Source organism: Macrobrachium nipponense, chromosome 41 (assembly GCF_015104395.2).
Source record: "Macrobrachium nipponense isolate FS-2020 chromosome 41, ASM1510439v2, whole genome shotgun sequence".
NCBI lineage: Eukaryota > Metazoa > Arthropoda > Malacostraca > Decapoda > Palaemonidae > Macrobrachium > Macrobrachium nipponense.
In genome coordinates this window covers 33,588,262-33,612,875 of record NC_061102.1, presented here as the reverse complement: position 1 = coordinate 33,612,875, position 24,614 = coordinate 33,588,262, and the positions used below count along the sequence as shown (strand labels likewise).

Genomic DNA, 24,614 nt, shown 5'->3' with positions numbered 1-24,614 from the left:
TGGACGGAAATCAAGAATCTGTCAAAGACAATACCCTTGCAATTTCCTCCGCCGGCCCTAGTAGTCCACACAGACGCCTCACTAAGCAGCTGGGGCGGTTACTCACAGTACGAAAAGGTACAGGGAACCTGGTCTCTAACATTCCGCCAGCTACATATCAATGTACAGAAAGCTATGGCAGTGTTTCTTACCCTGAAAAGGCTACGACCAGCCAAGAAGTCTCATATCAAGTTGGTATTGGACAGTTCGGTAGTAGTCCACTGCATAAACAGGGGTGGCTCCAAATCGAGCCACGTGAATCACGTTATGATAGCCATATTTGCCTTAGCGGACAAGAACAGATGGCACCTGTCAGCCACTCACCTAGCAGGAGTCAGGAACGTGGCCCTATCAGAGTGGACATTGGACAAGGAGTCGTTCAGATGGATCTGTCAACAGGTACCAGGACTTCAGGTGGATCTCTTTGCCACAGAGTTGAACCACAGACTTCCTTGTTATGTGGCTCCCAACCTGGACCCTCTGGCTTACGCCATGGACGCTATGGCTATAGATTGGAATGTATGGAAGAGAATTTACCTCTTTCCTCCACTGAATCTACTCCTGAAAGTCCTGAACAAGCTCAGGACGTTCAAGGGTCACATTGCACTAGCAGCCCCCAATTGGCCCAAGAGCAATTGGTTCCCTCTACTATTGGAATTAGGACTCCGGCCTCAACGGATTCCCAATCCCAAACTGACGCAGTTGGTTCAAATGCGGACTGTGTCCGCTCCTCAGGAATTCAGAAAGCCCTAACTTTATGGACTTCATGAAGTTTGCAGCTCAGAAAGATGCCAACATCAATCCTCAGAACATCCTGTTCTTAGAATCTGACAAACGGGAATCGACCTTGCGTCAATATGACTCAGCAGTTAAGAAACTAGCTATTTTTCTAAAGGACTCAAATGCACAAACCATAGTCCACAAATCTGGCCATAACCTTTTTCAGAACCTTGTTCGAAAAAGGTTTAGCAGCTAGTACAATTACTACTACCAAATCAGCACTTAAGAAGATCTTCCAGAAGATCTTCCAATTTGGTTTCAATATAGATCTAACAGATTCGTACTTTTCATCCATTCCAAGAGCTTGTGCAAGACTTAGACCAACTGAGAGACCCAGGACGGTCTCATGGTTTTTAAACTATGTCCTTAAATTGGCTTCTGACACTAATAATGACTCGTGTAATTATATAACCTTCTTAAGGAAAATGTTATTCCTAATAAGTTTAGCCTCAGGCGCCAGATTTTCTGAACTGTCGGCCCTATCTAGGGAATCAGATCATATTGAATTTCTCCCTACAGGAGAACTACATCTGTCACCAGATCGTCAATTTCTAGCTAAAAATGAGGACCCACAAGATAGATGGGCTCCATGGAAGATTGTCCCACTTCCCCAGGACCCATCCCTATGTCCAGTTAATTCCCTAAGAGCATATTTAAGCAGGACTGCCCTGATATCTTCAGGCCCCTTATTCATTAGGGAAAAAGGCGGCACTATTTCCCTAAAAGGGATTAGACAACAAATTTTGCATTTCATAAAACAAGCTAACCCGGAATCTTTTCCAAGGGCACATGATGTTAGGGCTGTAGCCATCTCCATTAATTACTTTCAACATATGAATTTTACGATCTTAAGAAGTACACAGGCTGGAAATCTCTGACAGTATTTAAGCGCCACTACTTGAAGTCTTTAGAGGCCCTTAAATTTCCAGCAGTGGCAGCTGGAAACACAGTTTCCCCTGACACTGCATAATTAGTAATAAGTTATATAGCCTATATGTCTCTTACATCTCTCTCCCCCCTACCTGCCTCGCTAGCATTCTTGCTGTAGCTCTGTCGTTACCGGGTTCATACTTTACCTTGGATAGCACTTTCTGTATATATTAATGATTCATACTGTATATAGTTATATCTGGGTCTATTTTCCCTTGATAATTTGTTAAGTGGTTTGTGTTATTTGAACCATTGTGGGTTATTTAACCCCTCTGTGTAGATAAGTTAGTTTTAAGGATCATTGAAACTCTCAATTACTTATATTTTATTGTTTATTGTGATAATTAATTACCTACATTATAGTATTTAACTCTAATCGAGTTTTAATTTACCTGTAATTATTGATTATCTACACTTTTTCCAAGCTGGTGGAGCCAATTCTCTGGCACTATTTCACGGAGCGACACAGGCTGAGCCCAGAAAAGGGATTTTGACAAAGGAAATATCTATTTCTGGGCAATGACCTGTGTTGCCCAGTGAAATCCCACCCCATTTTTCTTCCACACCCTATCTGGCCCAGCTTGGGTACTATCTACAGGAATGAAAACAAAGGCGCTAGTTGTAGTAGTAGCGGGTAGCGGGGCCTTGGATCGGCTCCTCTGTAGACGGGGATATTGAGGAAGGGAGAGTCTAAATGGCAAGGGGCCTCTGGTAGTGGTTTCCACTCGCCCCAGATACTATACCGACACCTTTATTAAAGGTGAGCGAGCCAGTTTTCTCTGGCCTTACTATTTTAGTTTTTCTCTGGTAATTATAGCAATATTTTACTTTAGAAATGAACACTAAAGGAAGCATTTCACTGGGCGACACAGGTCCTTGCCCAGAAATAGATTTTTCCTATTCCTTTATTTAAAATGCAAATTTTAAATAATTTCTGTTTCATAGCAATGGCATCCTTCAGTTTTAAGTTTTTTTTGCTGATGTTTCTTAGTCAACAACAGTCCTTATTTCCCAACTCCCAACTACATACTTCTGTAATTAAAAGCTTATCTTTCCTTTATAGTATATGTAAAGTTCTTTTGCATGTTTTTTTAATAAAGAATCGTCATGTTACATTCATTATATATTGCTTATGGTTGTGACCACCATGGTGGTCGCAGGTTCGATTCTCAGTCATTCCATTGAGGAGTGAGAGATGTGTATTTCTGGTGATAGAAGTTCACTCTCGACGTGGTTTGGAAGTCACATAAAGCCGTTGGTCCCATTGCTGAATAACCACTGGTTCCATGCAACGTAAACAAATGGTTGTGACAGACTTGTTCCAAGAATTTTCTAAAGGGTATACGTAGTTCCTTTGTCCATATAAGTAATCCATTTAAGTTTCTTAAAAGAGTTCCACCATCATTTCTCTTATTCCTACCATTGGAACAGCGGTGATAAAACCATTCTGAAACCACAGAGAACAACCTAACAATTACTTGATCTTGCAAAATCATCATCAGTAGATATATTACTCATTTTGTTTCTTGTAGCAATATAGCTATATATTCAGTAGCTTTATTGCACTGTGGCATCATGTCAAGCACCCTAGTATTATGTATCTATAAAACTTTGGTAAGAAGCTTTGCCTCTTTTGATCCCATTCTATGTGTGGAATCACAGAAAAGTATCTATAGTTTATCAAGGAAATGCATCTATCTTTGGTTTTCATATGAATTTCCTCTAATATGATCTGGATTAATATCCTTTACCTTGGTTCTCATATTATAGTGCCAATTCCTGCCAGTCTGCAAGTTTAGGTTTATTAGATTCTTTGCATTTATGAACACACAAACAATTCTTATTTCTGTGCATTACCCATTTTATCTTATGTCTCAGGACACAACTCATTTCTGCACTACTGGCTTTTTGGTCAGTTTCGTTGCTTACTTCCTAATCGTTTGCATACCATTATCATCATCCTGCTTTTGTTTGGAAAAGCCATTCTTGTGAAATCACCTACTGCCATAAAAGTAGCCCAATGCCAGCTGTTTGAAGTTGGTTGAACCTGTTTAAAGGGATTCTTTATTCTGTAGAACATACAGGTCTTTTAGGTCCAAGAATACTTACCATGAAAACTTACTCTCTAAACCCATCTTTACGTAAAACATCCTTTGAACTAAGATAAAGCTAGCAGCTCCAAGAAATTGGTGACTACTGTGGAAAGCCAGTGGCCCCTGTTCTTTCTTAATCCTATTGCAGTGGTTCATGAACCTCATTTTGATCCATTGCCATTAGCTCTGGGTGCATAAGGTTTGTTGCAAAAATCAGTGACACTAATTTTGACAATGTAAGGGTAATACAGTATGTAATAGTGTGCTTTGCAATTTGATAATACTTCACTGTGAAAACATTCACTGACATAAGTATTTGGGTTTGAAAGATTCCTCATTAGTGGTTTCTCATATGGCTGTGTAGTTACTGTCATTGCATACTGCCAGGTATGAGAAATTGTATTTGTTGCTTGGGGATTGGAAGCTATGTCCAGCAATTTGTCCACTTTTAAAGATACATATTCTGTCTGAAGGTAGGGGGCAATGGTTTTCTTTTAGACTACTTAGTGGCTCTACTGTGTAAATTTAAGTGTAGAAAGCCAGAGGTTTCTAACAAGAGAAGTACTATCTCTGTTTTAAGTTCCATTATTACATCTTTTTCTCCTTTATGGTGTCCATTTCAGTGTCTTGTCAGACATGCCAACCATGCATTTCTAGGGGAAATTATGGGAAAATCGATGCTGTTGGTATGAGCTTACAGAAGATATTGTTGATATGTTGTTAATGTTTGTGAATTGTTTTCATGTTAAAATTAATACTGATCACGACTGTTTTTGGTTTTTAGAAATTTTTAGTGTAGTTTGTGCATGATTCACACTTAAGAACTGTATGTGACAATTTGTTAAGTAAATCATCTGATAACAGATACAGATTTTACTCTTACAGTTTAGTGGTGTGCTTAGAGGTGAGAAATATTAGTTTAGTATGCTATTGTAATATTAATGCTTTTATTATAAATGTTACTTCATTATTCTTTCTTTTTTTTAAGTTTATTTTTGTTCAGCACATGAAGATGAAGATTGAGAAAGTTGTATTGCTTAAATATTTTCTTGGATAATTATTGAAGTTGTAAGATTGGGTAATTATTGAAGTTGTAAGATTAAGATTTAATGCAGAATTTATATTTCGTGTAAATATATTTTGGGGGTTCTTGGTTTTTGCCATTGTGTTCATTATGGAACATTTAGATTTATCACTCAATCAAATATGTTCACATTCAGGATTTAAGAATATTCCCAAGACCCAACAGTCTTAATTGAGATGAATCTTACCTACTGTTAAAATTAGCTATATCTCTGTGAGAATTAGGTGAGTCAGCATTCAAACAAACGATTGAATGGCTGCCCATATGACTGTCTAGTTTACCTGTTTTCTACCAGGTGTGTTTCGTATGTTTTAGCTCATCAGAAATCTCCTTGCTGCCATTGCAGTCAGGTGATTGTTGGTATTCTGTGAAGTTTGGCTGTTTTACGTAAACTTGTTTACAGTGTGTACTATTGTAATTTCATTTTCCTAGGATATCTTCCACTGGAAGCAAAACCAATAACACCAGGCTATGTAGGTGAAAGCAGGATGTTGGAATTTGAAATAGATTAAAAATTCAGTACAGTGTGTGTTTTGTGAACTAGATGTGAAGACTGTAGGAGATTGTTCTGAGAACTTTATGGCTGAATATGTCAGATATAGGAAAGAAAGGAAACCAATAGATTGCGAAAGCAATTAGTTAGGTCAGGACTTAAACCTGTCAGTTATATCTTACCTAGTGGCCCTTCATCTGCAGCTATCCCTATCCGGCTGGGCATTGGGTAGTGCTAGTATTGAGACTTCCTTTGTAGCTTTGCCTTCTGTTCTCCATTCGGTTCAGGAAAAGCATATTAAGGAGTTAGAACACAACTTTAAACTTATTTTAAGTTTTAATACAAGTTGAGCTGAGTTTGTGATGGAACGTTCTGAATCCCTCCACGTTTCCCTGTTAGAAGTAAGGTGTTAGTGCCCTCATCTGTATGTAGCCTGAGCCTTGGACTACCTTACGATAGTGTGCCTTTGGAAAGTGTCAGCTACCAGGGAACCTGGTTGGTTTTTGGGACAATGGGGTTCTGTGCTCACCAATACCTATTTCGCCCTTGTCACGGTCTGAATCTTGTTTAACATGTTAGCCCAAGGACTGTTTTGGCCCAGAAATAGATTTTTCCTACGTCAAAATCCCTTATTTGCTCCGTATATACATTCTGTCATCATCAGCGCCTAGTTTGAGGTGTTAGCATGCATAGGATTAATGATATATAATATAGGTATAGACACATTGATATAATAATTGTCTAGTGAGTTTTACACATTTCGATATTATGAGTCGACGGTTTAACCAATTTCTCATGTTTTTGTTATTCTAAATTCTCGTATGCTAGCCTATTCCTCTTTCTTCAGCTATCGACAATTGTTACTACTGCCTCGATTAATGTTTTTCTTCCAAGTCTACAATGTTTATAGTATCTGAGGTTCTCTCCAAGCTAGATATCATTCTAGCTTCAGAGCTTTCTAATGATGTGTCATATAGGAATGCTGTTGAGTATGTTGGTTCACTTTTGGATGGGGCAGGAGAATCGTTGTAACTCCTCTTCCCTGCCTCCAAATCTTTCCCATTTTCTTTTGCACCTCATTTTCTTTCCTTCAGTTGACTCGTGTGGACATAGCTGAGTTCCGAGTTGCTTAAAGGTGAGTTTACACTAGGCTTCACAATGCGCTTTTTAAGTCACCTCTGCCAGCATATGCCCTCCCACCTGGGTGACGTAACGTGCTGCACAGCACATGTTGCCTCTACACTACATGTGTGCTGTGACCGGTAGCATTATTTTCCTGACAGACATGTACATCTGTTTTTATATGATGTTAATCTTACATTCCATAAACATGGATGATGCTGATAAAACTCAATTAAGCAACGGATCTCTTCTTGCTTCCATTCCATGGCGATTTACAGTATAATAGAGAACTGGATGACCGTTGAAAAGTTACTAGTGATTCGTCGTTGGCGGATTGTCTGGTCAGGCTTCAGCCATCAAGCTTGCTTTGATGAGTCAGTGGTGTGGTGCGAGTCCTAATGAGCAGTCCAGTTGGTGGGGCTAACAACAATTTGGGAGGAGTTGGTGATGAGTCTTATGTATGCAGCATGCAATGAAGCCTAGAGTAAACTCACCTTGAGACTGTCTCCCTTTTATCGAGTCGTGGATGCTTTACAGTAGTCGGCTGCTGTCATGTCCGTTCAACAAGTGCTGCTTCCTGCCACTAGGTGTTGCGAAGAAAGAGCAATCCTTTAGGCTCTTTTGTTTACCTCCTGTCGGTAGCTGTCTCCTCCTGTTGCTCTCTGGCAGAAGAAGAGTTTGAATTAAAAAACACTTTCGGGTCTGGTTGGCGTTTGTTGGAAGCGTTATGCTTCACTGTATCCTCATTTAGTTGAGGAAAGAGGCCACATAGAGAATATCTCTCACTTGTCTTAGCGTATTTCGGTGCCATTTAAATATCTGGAGAAAAAAACCTAAGCTTTCTCTTTTTATTAGAACGCGTTTCATAACTTTTCTCATACTCGGACACACAAAACTTCCATTAGGCCTGCGGTGGCTTGTCCTCTTGTTTCTTAAGAAGTTGCTGAGAGCCGAAGACCACCTCATGGGATACAAGCACTTATTGGTACACAAACCATCTTTAGTAGGAGGTTCAGTTTCTTTTTCGTTCCTGTGGGGAAACGAACTCGAGACTTGACATGTGCTTCGGGCATGCTGGTGGAGTCTCAGTCTAGCTTGTTGAGTTGTTACCTTTAACTCAATACATTGGCTTGTTTCTGCGTCAGCTTAGAGAAATGGAGGCACCGACCTAGTGAGTTTGTAAAGTCAGCTTTAAGGTTTTGGCCCCAGCTTGAGTTTAGCAAGGAAGAGAGTTAACTCATTTCTGATGCTGCAGGGTAATGCCCTCATCTTATACTAATTGGAGATAGGCAGTCATTCTTGGACATTTTGAGACTGAATAACAGGAAGTGTCTTTCCACATATTTTGGTTTTCGAGCATGGTTTTAGTGCCTTTCCAAAGAATGGTCAGACTTTTGGTATACATGCAGAAATGTATTCCTCTTACCAGTACATCTTTTAGGGCTGTTGCCTTGTATAATAAGGCGCCCTATGAGGTAATGTTAGACTTGCGATAATCTTACGCTAAGTCGGTTGGTATTGCACTTCCATATTCAATGGAGTGTCTTGGGGTTTGTAGATCACTTACGAAGTCGGTATTATCTTCTTTGGTTATGAAGACGATGTGTTAAACTCATGATGATTCGGTGATGAGGTTAGGATCTAGTAGAAACCACGAAGTACAAAAATACTTATACTATTCTCTGAATTTACATGGTGAAGATCAGGTATGATTGTACAAGTCTTCTAATGACGATAGCTTGATCGCTTCTGCCAATGATGATGGCTAATTCTATTCTCTCTACATGATAAAGCTTAGGTAAAGAGGTACAGGTCTTCTAATGACGATAGCTAACTCTATTCTGCTCTCTACTACCATCTCCGTTACCAGTCATAAAGGAACAGACAGTAGCTCGAACATATGAACATACAATCAGATGACATAGTTACATACGAACATACGATCATAATGAGACACACTACAGATCACGTAGGCCGTTTGAATTATAGGTCCCGGTAGTTGTCTCAAGCAGGGAGCTTGGACTAAAGTTTATAAACAATTGAATGACTACAGGTGACGGCATGTCAACTTAGCCTACATACTTTATTGTATACGTCATCTTTAGCGTCTCTAGTCTGATCACATTCCTGCAAGCAATCTGGTTGACCTCTTTAGTTTTAGTCTTTTATATATATGGACTAACATTCCATATTTTTATTATGTAAACACTTACACATCCACGGTCACGCAAGTACCTACAAGATGTATTTACAAGAAGGTATTGCTTGTATGCTATGTTTGGGTTAGTGTATAGTGCCTCTATAAGTATTGTCAGGGATTTTGTTGCCCATTGCTGGAAGGTCTCTTATTCCATGCACTTCCACTAACTTAACCACTCGGAGATGTTAGAATGTCCCCTCCCAATAAGGGGATTTTCAAGTTATCATAGGATCTATCCTATCTACCATAAGCATTCTGTCATCATCATGTCATGATTAGTTCTTCAACACTGACCTTGACCATCAGCAGGACTGTGCCTGCCACTATTTTTCTTCACAAAGGAAGAATAGCAGCATATTCTCATATGCCAAGAGTGGTGGTACCAACAATTTAACTGAACACTGATTATAGCAGTGACCAACCTCATGAATACCCTAAGAAGGAATCCAGATGCACTCACCTGATGAAGGATAATATGTTATGATCATGTGCTGTTTGGGCATAAATCCAAAGGAACTTAGTGCCAGCAAGTGTCTCTTGCCTTCATTGTCTTCTGATAAACACTGGAAGATGACCAGAACCATGAGGGAAAGCAATTCAATGTCTTATATGATCTGTCGGCTTGTCATGACATCACCAAAGAAGAAGTAAATGACCTGCTCTTTACTTTAAGAATAGGCACAGACTAACAGATGAGTCTCATGCCATCTCTCCCTTGCTGTTGTCTTTCAGTAATGTCTTCTCATTTGTGGCTTCTGCAAGACATCAAGACAGGAAAAGAGTTGATTCTCATCATTGGAAATTAGTGTGGTACCTGTGACCTCAGACAGGAAACAATAAATTCTTTGACCATCCATATCAAAGATGACCTCAATGCCATGATAGAGGACATGCTTTGAACCACAGAATTTTGACTTAACAGGCATGTCTTAGTCAAGCTCTGAGCTTTCAAGAACATTAAGGTAACTCGGATCAATGCCTTTTGGAACAGTTTTAGGAGACTTTCATCCTGGGAGCAGCTACTTAGTAAATTGCACTTCAGATTCCACAGCAACTCTTTTATATATCAGTCAACCCCTGCTATTTGTAGTCTCGCAATTCATGGACTTCGGATTTTTCTTTGGAACTTTCTATAAATTATTTGTGGGAAACTCGCCTATTTGAGGGTTTTTTCGTAGAGCAATATTCTGTATTTTTATATTTTCGTGGCTAAGTACTGAAGTGTACATATAAATACAATTAGTGATAAAATAATGATTTACAGTACTAATTTTCAAACATTAATCTTTAATTGAATAAGATTAAATAACAAAATTAATCAAAGTAATAATTCTCTCCCTCTCATACAGAGATGAGAGAATTTTTATGCATATGTAATATACATGTTTATTAGTTTTGCATGATAAATAGATGATTACTAATTTTCAGATAATAATAGTAATGTAAACGCAGGAAAACATCAATTTATTAAGGAAAATACAGTGAATTAGTAAGAATTTAGTAAAGTAAACTCTTTTCCCTGATCTTTTTCTGTGTACGACTTACAGGGAGGGATGAAGGCTTAACTTTCAAACATATTGATGTATAAGGGTTAGCACCTGGCTGAAGAGTCTCTCTCTCTCTCTCTCTCTCTCTCTCTCTCTCTCTCTCTCTCTCTCTCTCTCTCTCTCTCTCTCTCTCTCTCTCTCTCTGAGATAGATTTTTTATGCATATCAAACATGTTTATTCGTTTTTTATGTACTGTAATTTTATAGATATATAAATGTAATGTTTCATCACATTTATCTATAAAACTTTATTCAATTTTTTTGTTGTTTGTTTGTATTGTGTTTTTATGTTGCATGGAACCAGTGGTTATTCCGCAACAGGACCAACGGCTTTACATGACTTCCGAACCACATCGAAAGTGAACTTCTGTCATCAGAAATACACATATCTCGCCCCTCAGTGGAATGCCCGAGAATCGAACTCACGGCTACAGAGGTGGCATGCTAACACCATACTGACCATGCCACTGAGGTATTTTCCATGCTCTAATTAAAACTTTTATACATTTCTATAGTGAATTATGTAAAAACAGCTGCACCCATCCTTTGGACATGTTAATGAACACACATTCACTTCTAAATGACCTGGACATACAAACATCTTTCTGCAGCCAGTGCTACTGTGCCATTGACTGGCTCAGTCAGGCTCTGATGGCAGGCACATGTTTTGAAAGGTTGCTCAAGAAAGATTTTCATCGCGAGCCCCCCTCCTTAAATGCCCCTTGATAAAACTCAACCAATAGTTAAGCTCTTATATTAATGTTAAATGCGTTTGTAGTCATTTATATTAACTCATGGTACCAGATTTGAATGCAGTAGGCCCATCTTTGACCCTAATTCCCAAACGGGGCCTGCGCCCCTTTGGTATCAAGGTTGGGGTAGGTAGGCTACGACCCCTTCTCCCGGGGTCGGTAAGTTGAAAAGGTGTAGACCTCCTGCCCCCCCTAATATTGTGGGGAACCTTCAGGCCCCCATTCCCAGGGGGTTTCTCCCCTTATGGCCACCATATTGTGGGGAGCTTGTTTGTGCCTATAGAAATACTTCTACATAGATGTCAACTCTGAAAGTTGTAAAAAATGAGGGGGTATGAAAAAGAAGGGTTATGATCCCCTTAGAAATGTCCCTTGAATTTCGGAAGGGAATCTATGGCAAAAATTTGGTAACCCTATCTGTCAGCTCTGAAAGTTGTAAAAAATCAGGGGGTATGAATTTTGGATTTTGACCAAAGCCTTCTTTGTGGGGAGGGGAGCCTATGGTAAAAATTTGGTAGCCCTAGCTTTCATAGTCTGGGTGTGCATAGCGAACAAACAAACAAACAAACAGAAGTTACCTTTTATATATACATACTGTATAGATTTTAAAAGAATACGTATTGATTCACAGTCTTCTCCAAAGCTTTGGAGTGAGGGCAGGTTAATCTAACTGTTAATTATCTTGACTTATTGACTGTGAAGGGTAGAAAATGCTGGTCACTTGGTGGTCAAATAAAATATGTACTGCTGTGAAGGATACTGAAAAATCTTTCTCATGCCAAAGGATACAGTAGATTGTGAGAGATGGATAGAGTGATAGAAAGGGAGGGTGGTTAATAGAAAAAGATATACAAGTAGATCCTGCATACCAGCGGCATCAGTTAACGGCAATGCGGTTTTGCAGCGCTTGTCTAGTGACGCCACTAACTGGATTTTCTTTGCCGGTAAGTGATTTTCGACACCGGTAAGCAGTTTATCAATGTCAGTAAGCGGTTTATTGGCATTAGTAAGTGGTTTATCAGCACTGATCTCTGGTTAGTAGCACCAATATCTGGTTAGCAGCGCAGATATCTGGTTGATGACACCGTTAAGTGGTTATCAGTGGTATTATCGCTGATTTTCAGTAAGCTGCGATTTTCAGTTAGCAGCGATAGGTCAGGAAGAGAACCCCCACCATTAACCAGGGAACTACCTAGTACTTTCTCTCTCTCTCTCTTTTATTGGCTGGAAGGGTTAGAAGTGTGTGTATGTATATATTTTTAAGGGTACAATGTTTTAAGGTAATAGTTTAAGGTATATTTGATGTAGGATGTTAGTTCAGGGTATGTATTTGTTATTTGAACTTTCAAGATAGACAGTCATAAGCATTTTTAAAGGGGGTGTTAACTATTTGTGGTGGTTGTGGTACACATCCCCCTTGAAAATGGGTGGTCAACTTATAGAGGTTACACAGTCAGATCTCAGTGGTAGAGGGCTCTTTGGAGAAGGCAGCTGCAATCATCGCTAGTGGAACCACAGCTCCTGTGGTTGAAGATTTCTCTTTGATGATGTAATAAGTAATCTGTCTCTGCTATCAAAGGTTATAATTCTGACTTCTTGTGGTTGTGACAGAAGGCAAAGCACAGCAGCTAAAGAATGCTGATTGAGGAAATAAAAACTCTACATGTTGCTTTTAGATGTCACATGGATGTTTATTTTAAATGCAGGTACCTGGGAGTGGCAGTGTTTGTAAAGAACATATTTGTTTGGACTGACACTTTTGGTTATCAAATTTTACTATTGAGGAAGAGGGACCTTTCATCATTTCCATCTTCATGACTTTTATCTCCTTACATTAATTCATGTTGGTATCCTAAAGTTGACTTGGCTCATAGCTTTGTATGTTTGACATGAATGGTATGGGTGTTCATGCCATGAATCAAAATTTACTTACCTAATAGTGCCTTGCTCAAATCCTTGGTCCCAGACTCTTGTGATTCCCAGTGTTCTCTGGATCTTATAGGTATGTATATACAAGTGATGCTCTGGGAATATTTAGCAACTCAGCCCTACCAGATAAATTAAGATTTTTGGCAAATACTATATGATTGATGGCCTTGGTGTAAGGAACTGAATTTTTCATAAAAGAAAAAAAAGATAGTTTTTTTATGAACCCATTAGTCATAATGCAATTTTTAGCCCCCCTGGTCTTGCAGCCTCATTTCAATACTACATGAAAAGTGAAGGTGGCTGATGGGTACTGGAGTGGCACTTGCATTATAAAACAAACATTTTCTTTGTTAAAAAAATGATTGAGTTGGGACATTTAGTGACTATAATTAGTGGTTGTATACAGTTTATGATTTATGGGTTTGCATAAAAAAAATTACATCTGTGGAATTTGGAATATTTAGGGAGATGGTACAGGTTTCAGATTCACAAGATCTATACATTGTATGGTTTTAGTAAGTCAGATATCTGAACATATCAAGTTAAAGGAGATACTGTATATCACCCTATTTCTGTGCAGCCAAATCCAATGCTGACCTAATGAATGAAGAGCTGAAGATGGTACTAGAGTCCTTCAGGCGTTCAAGACCCCACCTAGATATTGTAAAAACTCCTGATGTCTACATCAATCAGTCTTCTACTCCGCAAGAAGTTCAGAACTGGCTCAAACTGAAAGGGTTCTCAAAGAGGTAGGTTGTGTAGCAATGGATAGGATATTGTTCCTCATCATTTTGTTCAGGCTCTAAAACTAATATTTTGAGGTACAAAGCAGCCTTTCTTTTCATACTTTTTTGGTCAGAATGCACATAAATTTATTTATTATATGGCTTTTACTACAAAGTATTTAATTAAATTTTAATGTTAGAGAATTTTCATGAACTATCACTTTCCTTGTCAACACATTTATCATGGCAGTATTATCTCCTTAGAATAATGGGCATAACTTTCAGGATTTGGTGTAGGTAACTTTCCAACTTATCTTAGTAATCACAGTTATTTTAATCTGGAACACTATGTAACCACAGGAGCTTGAAAATAAATATTTCTTTAAAGAATGCTGTATAAAACCCATATTTCTCCTCCCATAAGTTAATTAGCTCATACATATTATGTAGCTTACTCCAGAGTATTTTTCCTTGAAAGGAATAATGTAGTTGAGTCAATCTGGAAAATGTAGCGTGAAATTGGGTAAGATGATAGATGGTGAAATTCAGTATGTTTGACATACATTACGAAAAGAAGTGAGAAAGATAAGACACAAAGGAATGGTGCAAGATTAAAAGGTTTCATCTATGTAAATACCAACAGGAGAAAAGATGTTGAAATTGTGCAACTTTCAGGACTATTACTTTTGAAACTTTATATATCTTATGATTGTCAGTTTTATTTTTTCATTCCTTGAAATGATTAACCTGCCCAAATCTGCACTTAATACAGAATTGTTGTTCATGTGCTACTTGTGTATTTCATGAGAACTCCAACTCCTCTCCCCAGTGTAGTATGTTCCAATTTTTAAAATTAACCATCTTTGCAGCTTGTTTGTTTTAAGACATATTGTGTAGAAGTGTATGCAATGTAAAAATATCCCCTTCTGAAAAGGCTTACAGGTAGGTAATATTTGGAAGTATCCCCAGACAATACTGTGGAAGGTCTTGGGGTACTATGGTATTCATGTTGAATGTGTAAAGATAATTGAAATCATCCATGAATGAAGATAATGGAAAGTCATGTTAATGTGGTTCTTATCAAATGGGAAATGATATTCCACCTTTGCTGTTTTCTCTTCTCATAGATTTCATGATAAAAAAGTGTATGGGATGGAAGAGAAGGTTTATCTTGGGGTAACAACAGAAACTTGACTGTCGTGAAATATGTAGCTGCTTTTGTTTTAATCGGCAAAACACCACAAGAGTTACAAAACCGGCTTAATAGAGTGCATCGTATAAGGAGATGGCATTTAAAATAAAATAGCAGGAACAATGTATGCATAAAGGGATGAAATAACAAATAGGGTAAGGATTAAATAGGTTGAATCTTTGAAATATTAAGAACCATGAGGTCCAGTATAGATTCTCTTGAGTTTGAATTTTGTGAAAGAATAAAAAGGCAAATGAAAAATTGTTCAGACTAGTAAAGATACAGAAATCAGATTGACGAAAATTGCATATAAAAGCAAGATTATCATAAGTAGAGTGATGGAGACCACTTGGACAGTACGTACATGATAGTGTCATCAGAACTCCTGTGGGCCCAAGATGATTTGGACAACCCAGACCTACTTGGATGAGAATTATTAGAAGGAAGGATTTAGGTGAATGAAAATATGTAGAAAATACCTAAAGCACAGAATGACGTGGTCCTTTGTGTCGTGGTGTTGGAGGGGTAATTTGCCAGGAACTCAAATGGTTTTTAACTCACTTTAGATTTTAAATATATTTTAAGTAATTTTTTTACCACTTTGGAACTTCAAATTTTATTTACCACCATGAAGAATTATGCTAAAATGAATTTGTTGTACCTACTTTCAGGATAACAAAGCAGTTTGAGGGAGTAAATGGTGAGAAACTGTTTGCCCTTGATCGTAGGCAACTAGAGGAATTTTGTGGAAAGTCAGAAGGAGCCCGCCTGGATTCTCAAATAACTATACAAAGAAACATATCAGGGGTAAGAAATGTTATTCATTACAGAGGTGTATTTAATAATTGTTGCTGGGTTTACAACTTTTTTGGTTATCATATGCATATATCAATGTAACGTCACTCAAAAAATACTTTCTAACATACTTCAAAATTTTCGGATAACATATAATAGTTATCTGGCACTATTTAGCAACTCCATTATATGTGCTCGAAACAACCCAGACACTACTGGTATGTCATAGAAATTACCTGCAATTTCTCTCAAACCGAGGTTTTTCTGATGTTGACATAAGGGTATAGTAATTCAGTGGTCATCAGTGTTCTTGTTCAAATATTTTCTCAAAGGCCCCACTATCTTTGTTTTATCTTCTTCTTATGTGAGAACTTTGTAGACATAGGCCTATGACTGTTATAAGTTGAACTTAGCCCTAGCAACATCAGCAATTAGGACTTTTGCAAATATTTGCTGGCATATCATATATTTATGTATATCTATATCCAGTGTAGCACAAAAGAACACTTACTTGAGGATATCCTTAAATCCACAGTAGAAAGGCAAGTGAGACTGGGGACTTGGAACAAGTACATACTTTCGTAGTTTATTTTACATTTCAAGTTCACACTGAGTATAATAGAAGTTGACAAACTGTTGTATACAAAAACAGAAAGAGTGGGCGGGTTTACAGTTTGTTAATCTAGGCAGCATGTTCTTTAAGCAAGAGAGACTAGGAAAGAGGATCAAGGTATAATCCAGGATGGAGATTTAAATTCCTTGTTGATGTGGCTTCAATAAAAGTGGACTCCAACAGATTCCTTTTGTGGTGATCTTGGATATTGTGGATCATTGGCTAAAGAAATGCCATGCTATTAACTGGGATAATTCCTCAATAATCTGCAGTGTCAAAGATCACCATGAATAGTTGAAATCCCTATAAAAACACTTAAAATTGCCTATGTATTTTGTTAGTTAAAACTCAAGAAAAATCCACTAAAAATGTTTATACCTGGTTTTTTAGTAGTTTTATCACAAAAAGTGCATTTTATGATGAAATTGATAAAAAAAAATAAAACAGGAATTTCTGGATATTTCTTATAAAAAAGTATTGCGACTAGGCAAATTTTCCGCGAATAATGGGGGTATATGTTCCAGAGAGAAATCTGCGAATACAGGAGTCCGTGGATGCGTAGTGCACGAATACGGGGGTTCACTGTACAGTAGTGCCTCAGGATACGAAACTAATCCGTTCCGAAGCGGCCGTCGTAACCTGATTTTTTCGTATCTCGAACAACATTTTATATGTAAATTGCCTAATTCGTTCCAAGCCCTACAAAAACGCCTCAGTAAATTTTATGATAAAGCTAAATTGACCAAAAAAACAACGAAATACAACAATTTGGACCATTCAATACCTAAAATAACCTATACTACTGTACCTGTAAATAAAGTGTATTAGTCTACATGGTACAAGAAATACTGTATGTACATGTACTTACATATGTAGTAAAATGTGGAACCTTACCTTTCGAGTAAGGCGATCTCCGAAAGTGGCGACAGAGGAGGAGGACAAATGGCAGAAAACATGAACACTTAATTTACGAAACACATTAAAAATGGCAGAAAATATTAACACTTAATTTTACAAAAAACTTAAAATTAAATTTCTTTTTTTTGTCTTTCAGATTTTTAAATATTTTTTTTTACTTTTTTATACTTTACGCTTTTTACAAAATTTCAATTTCTTCACCACTTTCAACTTTGTTTTTTTGTATCACTTGGATCTTGCTGTTTACTTACTACTACTGAAGGCCTCTTTAAAAAATAACTATCCAAGGAAGATTGCTTCTGCCTGTTTTTCACAATGTTCCTGAAACGACTCAGGCAAACATCATCAAACTGTGCAAGCATACGACCTGTGTAAGCCTTTTTGGGGTGTGACTTTTCTACAAATGATTGCACTTTATGAAAAGCAGCTAGAGCATCCTTAATATCTGCCGTTGTTATAGGGTCGTCGTCCTCCTCCTTGCCGCTGCTAAAGAACTCCTCTTGAACGATGTTATGTAGCATGGCCTCCAACTGCTTCAGGTCATCCGTCGTAAGCTCCTCTTGGTGCTCCTTGAGAAGGTCATTGATGTCGTCCTCGTCGACGACCAGCCCCACGGACCTCCCGAGTGCAACTATCTCGTCAAGATCTGATTGTGAAATAGTTTCAGGATCGTCAACTCTTTCTGAATCTGCATCAGCTTCGCCCACGTCAAATCCCTCGAAGTCTTGGGCGGATACGGCATCAGGCCAGAGTTTCCTCCACAAAGAATTCAAGGTTTGCCTCAAAACCTCTTGCCAAGCTTGATCGATAAGTTGGATGCATATCACGATATCTAAATGTTCCTTCCAAAATTCATGCAAGGTGAGGTATGTGGTATCGGTGATGTCGAAACATCTCTTGAAAAGATGTTTTGTTCATGAAACTTACCTGACAGATATATATATAGCTGTATTTTCTGAAGTCCGACAGAATTTCAAAACTCGCGGCACACGCAGTGGGAGGCCAGGTGGTAGTACCCATTCCCGCCGCTGGGAGGTGGATATCAGGAACCATTCCCATTTTCTATTCATATTTTTTCTGTCGCCGGTGCTGTAAACAACTGTTTGCAGTACCTCCACCTAGGATTTTGATTTACTCGTCATTTAAGTATCTGGATTGTCTTTTGGTATTGATTCTGGATTGTTGGATTGGCACGCGCAATAGTGGACGGTTTTTTTTATTTTGGATTGGCTTTTCTGTAAACGTGATGTCTGGATCAAGTTCAGTGAGTTACAGAGTGTGTGTGAAGAGTGATTGTAAGGTGAGGCTACCTAAATCATCGGTAGATCCCCACACAGTATGTATGGGGTGTAGGGGGCATGTATGTTTATTGGATGATCGGTGCAATGAATGTGAAGGTTTGACCGATGATGGATGGAAGTTGTATGATTCTTATCGGCGTAAATTGGAACGCGATAGGATCAGGAGGTCTTCCTCCAAGAGCGGTTCCTCTAAAGGTAAGGGAAATAATATTTCACCTGCATTAACACCTGTAGAATTTGTTTCACCTAAACCTGTGATGTTGCCTTCGGGCCCTGATTCTGTGTCTGGAGAAGGTAATGCCCTTTCTCTGATTTTAGAGTCGTTACGCACTCTAGAATCTAAAGTGTTAGCCTTGGAAACCGGCTCAGTGAAAGTGTGTGATCGTGCCCCATAATGCCTCTAGGCCTAGACCGCTATCGGACTCCCAGGAATCAGGGAGTGGATATTCGAAAGCCGCAAGAGGGTTACGGGGGCTCCCCACCGATCTGGCGTCCCTTCGGCAGGACCTGTTGCAAGTTCCCAGGCTGCCAAGGAGCGTGCTCAGGCTCGCATCCTGAAGGACTGTTTTTCGTCCTCGAGGCGCCCTCCCCGCGCAAGGGGTGGAGCGCTCGGAGAGACTCGCGTCCGTTGAAAAGGACCTTTCGGAGTGAGGACGCTTCACGTCCTCTCTCTCCAGTTTCGTTACGCTCTTCACCAGAGTCGTTTGACGCTTTTCCGCCTCAGAAGAGAGGTAGGATGTCATCAGGAGATGATGCCGAGAAGCGCTACAGTCGCTCTTCGGAGAGGCAGGTAGCTGTGCCTGTGAGAAGAAAGGAGGCGTCCCCTCGCCCCTCGTCTTCTCGCAGGTTCAGTCCTGCTCCTTCTTTAGTTTCTTCACCCACGAAGAACATCCTTGTGTCCCTTCAGGACCAGTTGTCGGCTTTGATGGCTCAGAAGACACGCCCAGCAGCAGTCGAGCCTAAACGGAGGAAGGACGTCAGGCTGCCGGTCAAGAGGACGAAGCAGTCCCCTTCTCCTTCTCCTTGTTCGTCTCTTTCTCCTCCTGCGTCTCCTTCGGTGCAACGCTGATCTCATTCTGCTAGTAGGAAAGCTCGTCGTCAGGACGCTTTCTTTCCCTCTCGACGTCCTGGGCAGGCTGCTCGACAGGACGCTCGGGAGGACGCTCAGCAGGACGCTTTTTTGGACACTCAGCAGGACGCTTTGGAGGACGCCCGGCAGGACGAGGACGCTTGTCAGGACGCGTTTGTAGCTGCTCAGAGGAACGCTTTTCCAAATGAGGAAGCTTTCGAGAGCGCTCAGAAGGACGCTTCCTTTACTAAGAAAGGACACTAGTAGGAAGCTTAAGGACGCTTCTTTAGAACGAAGTAAGGCAGTCCGAGTCGCCTCTCAGGACGCTCAGCGCTGTCAAGACGCTCAGCGCTGTCAAGACGCTCGTCTTCCTTCAAGCAGTAGGGATCGACAGAAGGTCGATCGCGTTGAAGGATCTTCTGCATTCAAAGCGCGGACATCTCTGGCTAAGACCAGACCAGTTGGGCGTACGCCCTCTCCTGATGAGCAGTCTCCAATTCCCCTTAGGGAGGAAGGAGAGTTAAGTAGTCCGGTGGACTCGGTTGAGGAGGAGCAGCCGTCTGTTTCGTCCGTTTCGGATTATAAAGTTCTTGTGCGGCTGTTACGCGCTTCATTTGGAGACAAGTTTCAGCCTGCAGCTCCCAGGTCTCCTCCCTCGCAGTTTTCTTCATCGAAGGCTGGTAAGACCCCGGAGTTCGTGGAAATGAAAACTTCTCTGTCCACTAAAAGGGCATTCAAGAAATTACAAGATTGGATGGAACGAAGGAAGGATCAGGGCAAGTCGACTTTCGCCCTCCCTCCCTCAAGACTCAGTGGAAAAGGAGGTATTTGGTACGAGACCAAAGGAGAAGTAGGTGTGAGAATCCCTTCTTCAGCCCAAGGGGATTTCGCTAGCCTGGTCGACGCCCAGAGGAGGTCCCTTTTGTCGACAGCAAAGGTGTCTTGGACTCCTACAGAGATAGACCATCACATGAAAGGGCTATTAAGGACTCTCGAAGTCTTCAACTTCTTGGACTGGTGCTTGGGAGTCCTGGATATTCAATCTAGGAGTACGGACTCGATCAGTCTGGGGGAGCTGTCCAGTGTGTTAACTTGCATGGACAAGGCCGTCAGAGATGGTTCGGAAGAGTTAGTTTCGCACTTCGGAACGGCATTTCTTAAGAAGAGAGCGCTGCTCTGCAATTTTACTGCAAAGATCTCTTACGTCAGCTCAGAAAGCGGAACTTCTCTTTGCTCCTCTTTCGAATCATCTCTTCCCCCAGACTATGGTGAAGGACCTGGCAAGTAGCTTACAAGAGAAAGCTACTCAGGACCTCTTAGCCCAGTCCTCGAGACGTCCCGCAGTTCCTACTTCGTCTTCTTTTGGACGACCTCCAAAGAAGATTAAACCCTTTCATGGGGCTCCTCCCTCGAGAGCAGCTCCTCGAGGGAGAGGGCTTTCAAGAGGAAGAGCTTCTTTCAAGCCAAAAGCAAGTAAGTGAAGATCATGTCCTTCAGACACCAGTCGGAGCCAGACTGAAGTTTTTTGCGGGAGCATGGAGAGAGAGAGATACGGACCCTTGGTCCCTCAAGATCGTGGAACAGGGGTACAAGATCCCCCTTTTGGATCCTCCTCCTCTATCCACAACTCCCAGAGATCTTTCTCCTTCGTATCAAGGGGAGAAACTACAAATTCTTTTCGATCTTTTGGATCAAATGATCGAGAAAAGAGCGGTGGAGCAGGTCTTAGACCTGGGGTCACCAGGATTTTACAACAGACTTTTCCTGGTACCAAAGCAGTCGTCGGGTTGGCGACCAGTCCTAGACGTAAGCAGGCTGAATCTTTTCATAGAAAAGATAAAGTTCAAAATGGAAACGCCTCAGTCTGTTCTGGGAGCCTTGAGACCGGGCGACTGGATGGTGTCCTTAGACCTGCAGGATGCATACTTTCACGTTCCAATCCACCCTCTTTCAAGAAAGTATCTGAGGTTCATTTTGAAAGACAAAGTCTGGCAATTCAGAGCCCTTTGTTTCGGCTTAAGCACGGCTCTGATGGTATTTACCATGATCATGAAGAATGTAGCGAGATGGTTGCATTCTTCAGGGATAAGAGTATCCCTCTATCTCGACGATTGGCTAGTCAGAGCGTCGTCAGAGGAGAGGTGTCTGAAGGACCTTCAGTTCACGTTAGCCTTGGCGAAGTCCCTGGGACTTCTGGTCAACCTCGAAAAGTCGCATCTGACTCAGACACAGTCCATCGTGTATCTGGGGATTCAGATGGATTCAGTGGCTTTTCGGGCGTTTCCGTCCCAGGAACGACAGCTGCAAGGCTTAGAGAGAGTTTCAGCCTTCCTGGGGAAGGAGACTTGCTCAGCGAGGGAATGGATGAGTCTGCTGGGGACCATTTCCTCGCTGGAAAAGTTTGTTTCCCTGGGGAGACTGCACCTAAGGCCTCTCCAGTTTTTCCTGGCAGAGGAATGGAAGGTCAAAGAGGATCTGGATGCGACCTTGAAGATCACCGATTCGGTGAAAAGCCATCTAAGATGGTGGCTCGATCCTCGGAAGTTTCGAGAGGGCTTATCCCTAAAGCTTCTGAGCCCCGACCTAGTGTTGTTTTCCGACGCGTCCATTTGTCGGTTGGGGAGCAACACTAGGAGGGGAAGAAGTGTCAGGCTCCTGGAGGGGGGAACAGGTAGCCTGGCACATCAATGTGAAAGAACTAGCAGCGGTTTACTTGGTGCTTCAGTTCTTCGAGGAAAAGGTTGCAGACAAAATTGTCCAAGTCAACTCGGACAACACTACAGCCCTTGCCTACCTAAGCAATCAGGGAGGAACACACTCCCGACCTCTGTTTTACCTGGCAAGGGAGATTCTGCTATGGGCAAGTGCGAGGCGAGTGAGAATCTTGACGAGATTCATCGCAGGAGTACAGAATGTCAGAGCGGACCTTCTCAGTCGACAGGACCAACTCCTGCCGACAGAATGGACTCTTCATCAAGACGTATGTCGGGAGCTTTGGAAGTTGTGGGGACGTCCTCTGGTCGACCTCTTCGCGACGTCGAGGACGAAGAGGCTTCCTCTTTATTGCTCCCCGGTCCTGGACCCAGGAGCAATCGCTATAGACGCACTGCTCTGGGATTGGACGAACTTGGACCTTTATGCCTTCCCACCATTCAACATCATGGGGAAAGTCATGAGAAAGTTTGCGGCATCAGAAGGAACGAAGTTGACCCTGATCGCCCCGATGTGGCCGGCAAGAGAATGGTTCACAGAGGTTATGTCCTTCCCTGTAGACTTCCCAAGGACGTTGCCCAGGAGGAAAGATCTACTCAAACAACCCCACTTTGAAAGGAATCACCAAAACCTCTCCGCTATGGGTCTGACTGCATTCAGACTATCGAGAAGTTGGCCAGAGCGAGAGGTTTTTCTAAATAGCTGCAAAAGCGATCGCCAACGCAAGGAGGGCTTCATCAAGAGCTGTTTACCAGTCGAAGTGGGCTTCCTTCAGGGCATGGTGTAGAAGGGGGCTGACAACAGGGATCTTCACGATCTCTTGAGATCGTTCGAGACAACTAAGATTCCTCAGGCGAGGCCTCCTTCATGGAACTTGGATGTGGTCCTAAGATTCTTGATGTCGGTTCCTTTCGAGCCTCTACACGCAGCGTCTCTTCGGAACTTGACAAAGAAGGCTCTTTTCCTAACTGCTCTGGCGACGGCGAAGAGAGTTAGCGAAATCCAAGCCTTTAGTAAACAGGTGGGCTTCAAAGGAGACAACGCTGTCTGCTCTTTGAGTCCCACATTCTTGGCGAAAAACGAGAACCCGTCTAACCCTTGGCCCAAGAGCTTCGAGATAAAGGGTATGACAAGCCTAGTGGGCCAAGAACCAGAGAGAGTCCTGTGCCCTGTCAGGGCTCTCAAGTTCTACGTTCATAAGACGAAGGAGGTACGAGGTCCCTCAGGTAATCTTTGATGCTCTGTGAAGAGACCTGATTTACCATTATCAAAGAATGCTGTGGCTTTCTTTCTGAGGGACGTTATAAAAGAGGCTCATTCATCTTGCCAGAAGACTGATTTGAGCCTCTTGCGAGTGAAAGCTCACGAGGTCAGAGCTGTCGCAATCTCTCTTGCCTTCCAAAAGAACATGTCAATCAAGGACATCCTTGATGCCACCTTTTGGAGGAGCAATTCTGTATTCGCCTCACACTATTTAAGAGATTTGAGAACGATATACGAGGACTGTTGTTCTCTTGGACCATATGTTTCTGCAGACAGAGTTTTGGGGGCTGGAGGTAGCTCTTTTCCTATCCCTTAGTTAAGAGTTAGGTTAGTTTTTAAAAATGTTTTGTGTTTTTGGTTATTGGTGAGATCTTCTGTGAAGATCTTCCATTCTTTAGGTTAGTTTTCAAGGGGTTTTGTCTAGTAGGTAAGGTGGTGGTCAGTTGCTTCATAGCCCTCATATGTATGGTTTGATGGTCTAGTCATGTTGTGGGCACGCCCCGTTGACAGAGCATCCAGAGCGCACCAGCACTACAGGTCTCTACCTCGCTGGCAACTCTGATTAAGCAGAAGCAGGCTTAGGTGACAGTAATCACGAAGTCAGCTATGCTAACAGGTGAGGAACCAAGATGTATATCATCTACTTAATTTAGTTTCCTAAAATCCTATTCTGTCTCTACCCACCATCCGAAGGTGGGTTTCAGCTATATATATATCTGTCAGGTAAGTTTCATGAACAAAATGTTATTGTTATAATACAATTAAGTTTGTTATAATACAATTAAGTTTGTTCATACTTACCTGGCAGATATATATAATTAAGTGCCCACCCACCTCCCCTCAGGAGACAGTGGCACTGAGAAAATATGAATAGAAAATGGGAATGGTTCCTGATATCCGCCTCCCAGCGGTGGGAATGGGTACTACCACCTGGCCTCCCACTGCGTGTGCCGCGAGTTTTGAAATTCTGTCGGACTTCAGAAAATACAGCTATATATATATCTGCCAGGTAAGTATGAACCAACTTAATTGTATTATAACAATAACATTTTGTATA

At 41.1% G+C, this 24,614-nt stretch overlaps 1 protein-coding gene across 18 annotated transcripts in view; it reads left to right on the top strand.

The window, feature by feature from the left end:
- Nucleotides 1-24,614, top strand: part of LOC135212661 (epidermal growth factor receptor kinase substrate 8-like protein 1) — a 273,346-nt gene that overhangs the window by 227,614 nt on the left and 21,118 nt on the right. For all 18 annotated transcript variants that reach the window (XM_064246307.1, XM_064246306.1, XM_064246303.1 and 15 more), the window contains 2 exons: nt 13,550-13,718; nt 15,558-15,693. In XM_064246307.1, the coding sequence (XP_064102377.1) occupies nt 13,550-13,718; nt 15,558-15,693 (305 nt within the window). The remainder of the gene's footprint in view (nt 1-13,549; nt 13,719-15,557; nt 15,694-24,614) is intronic.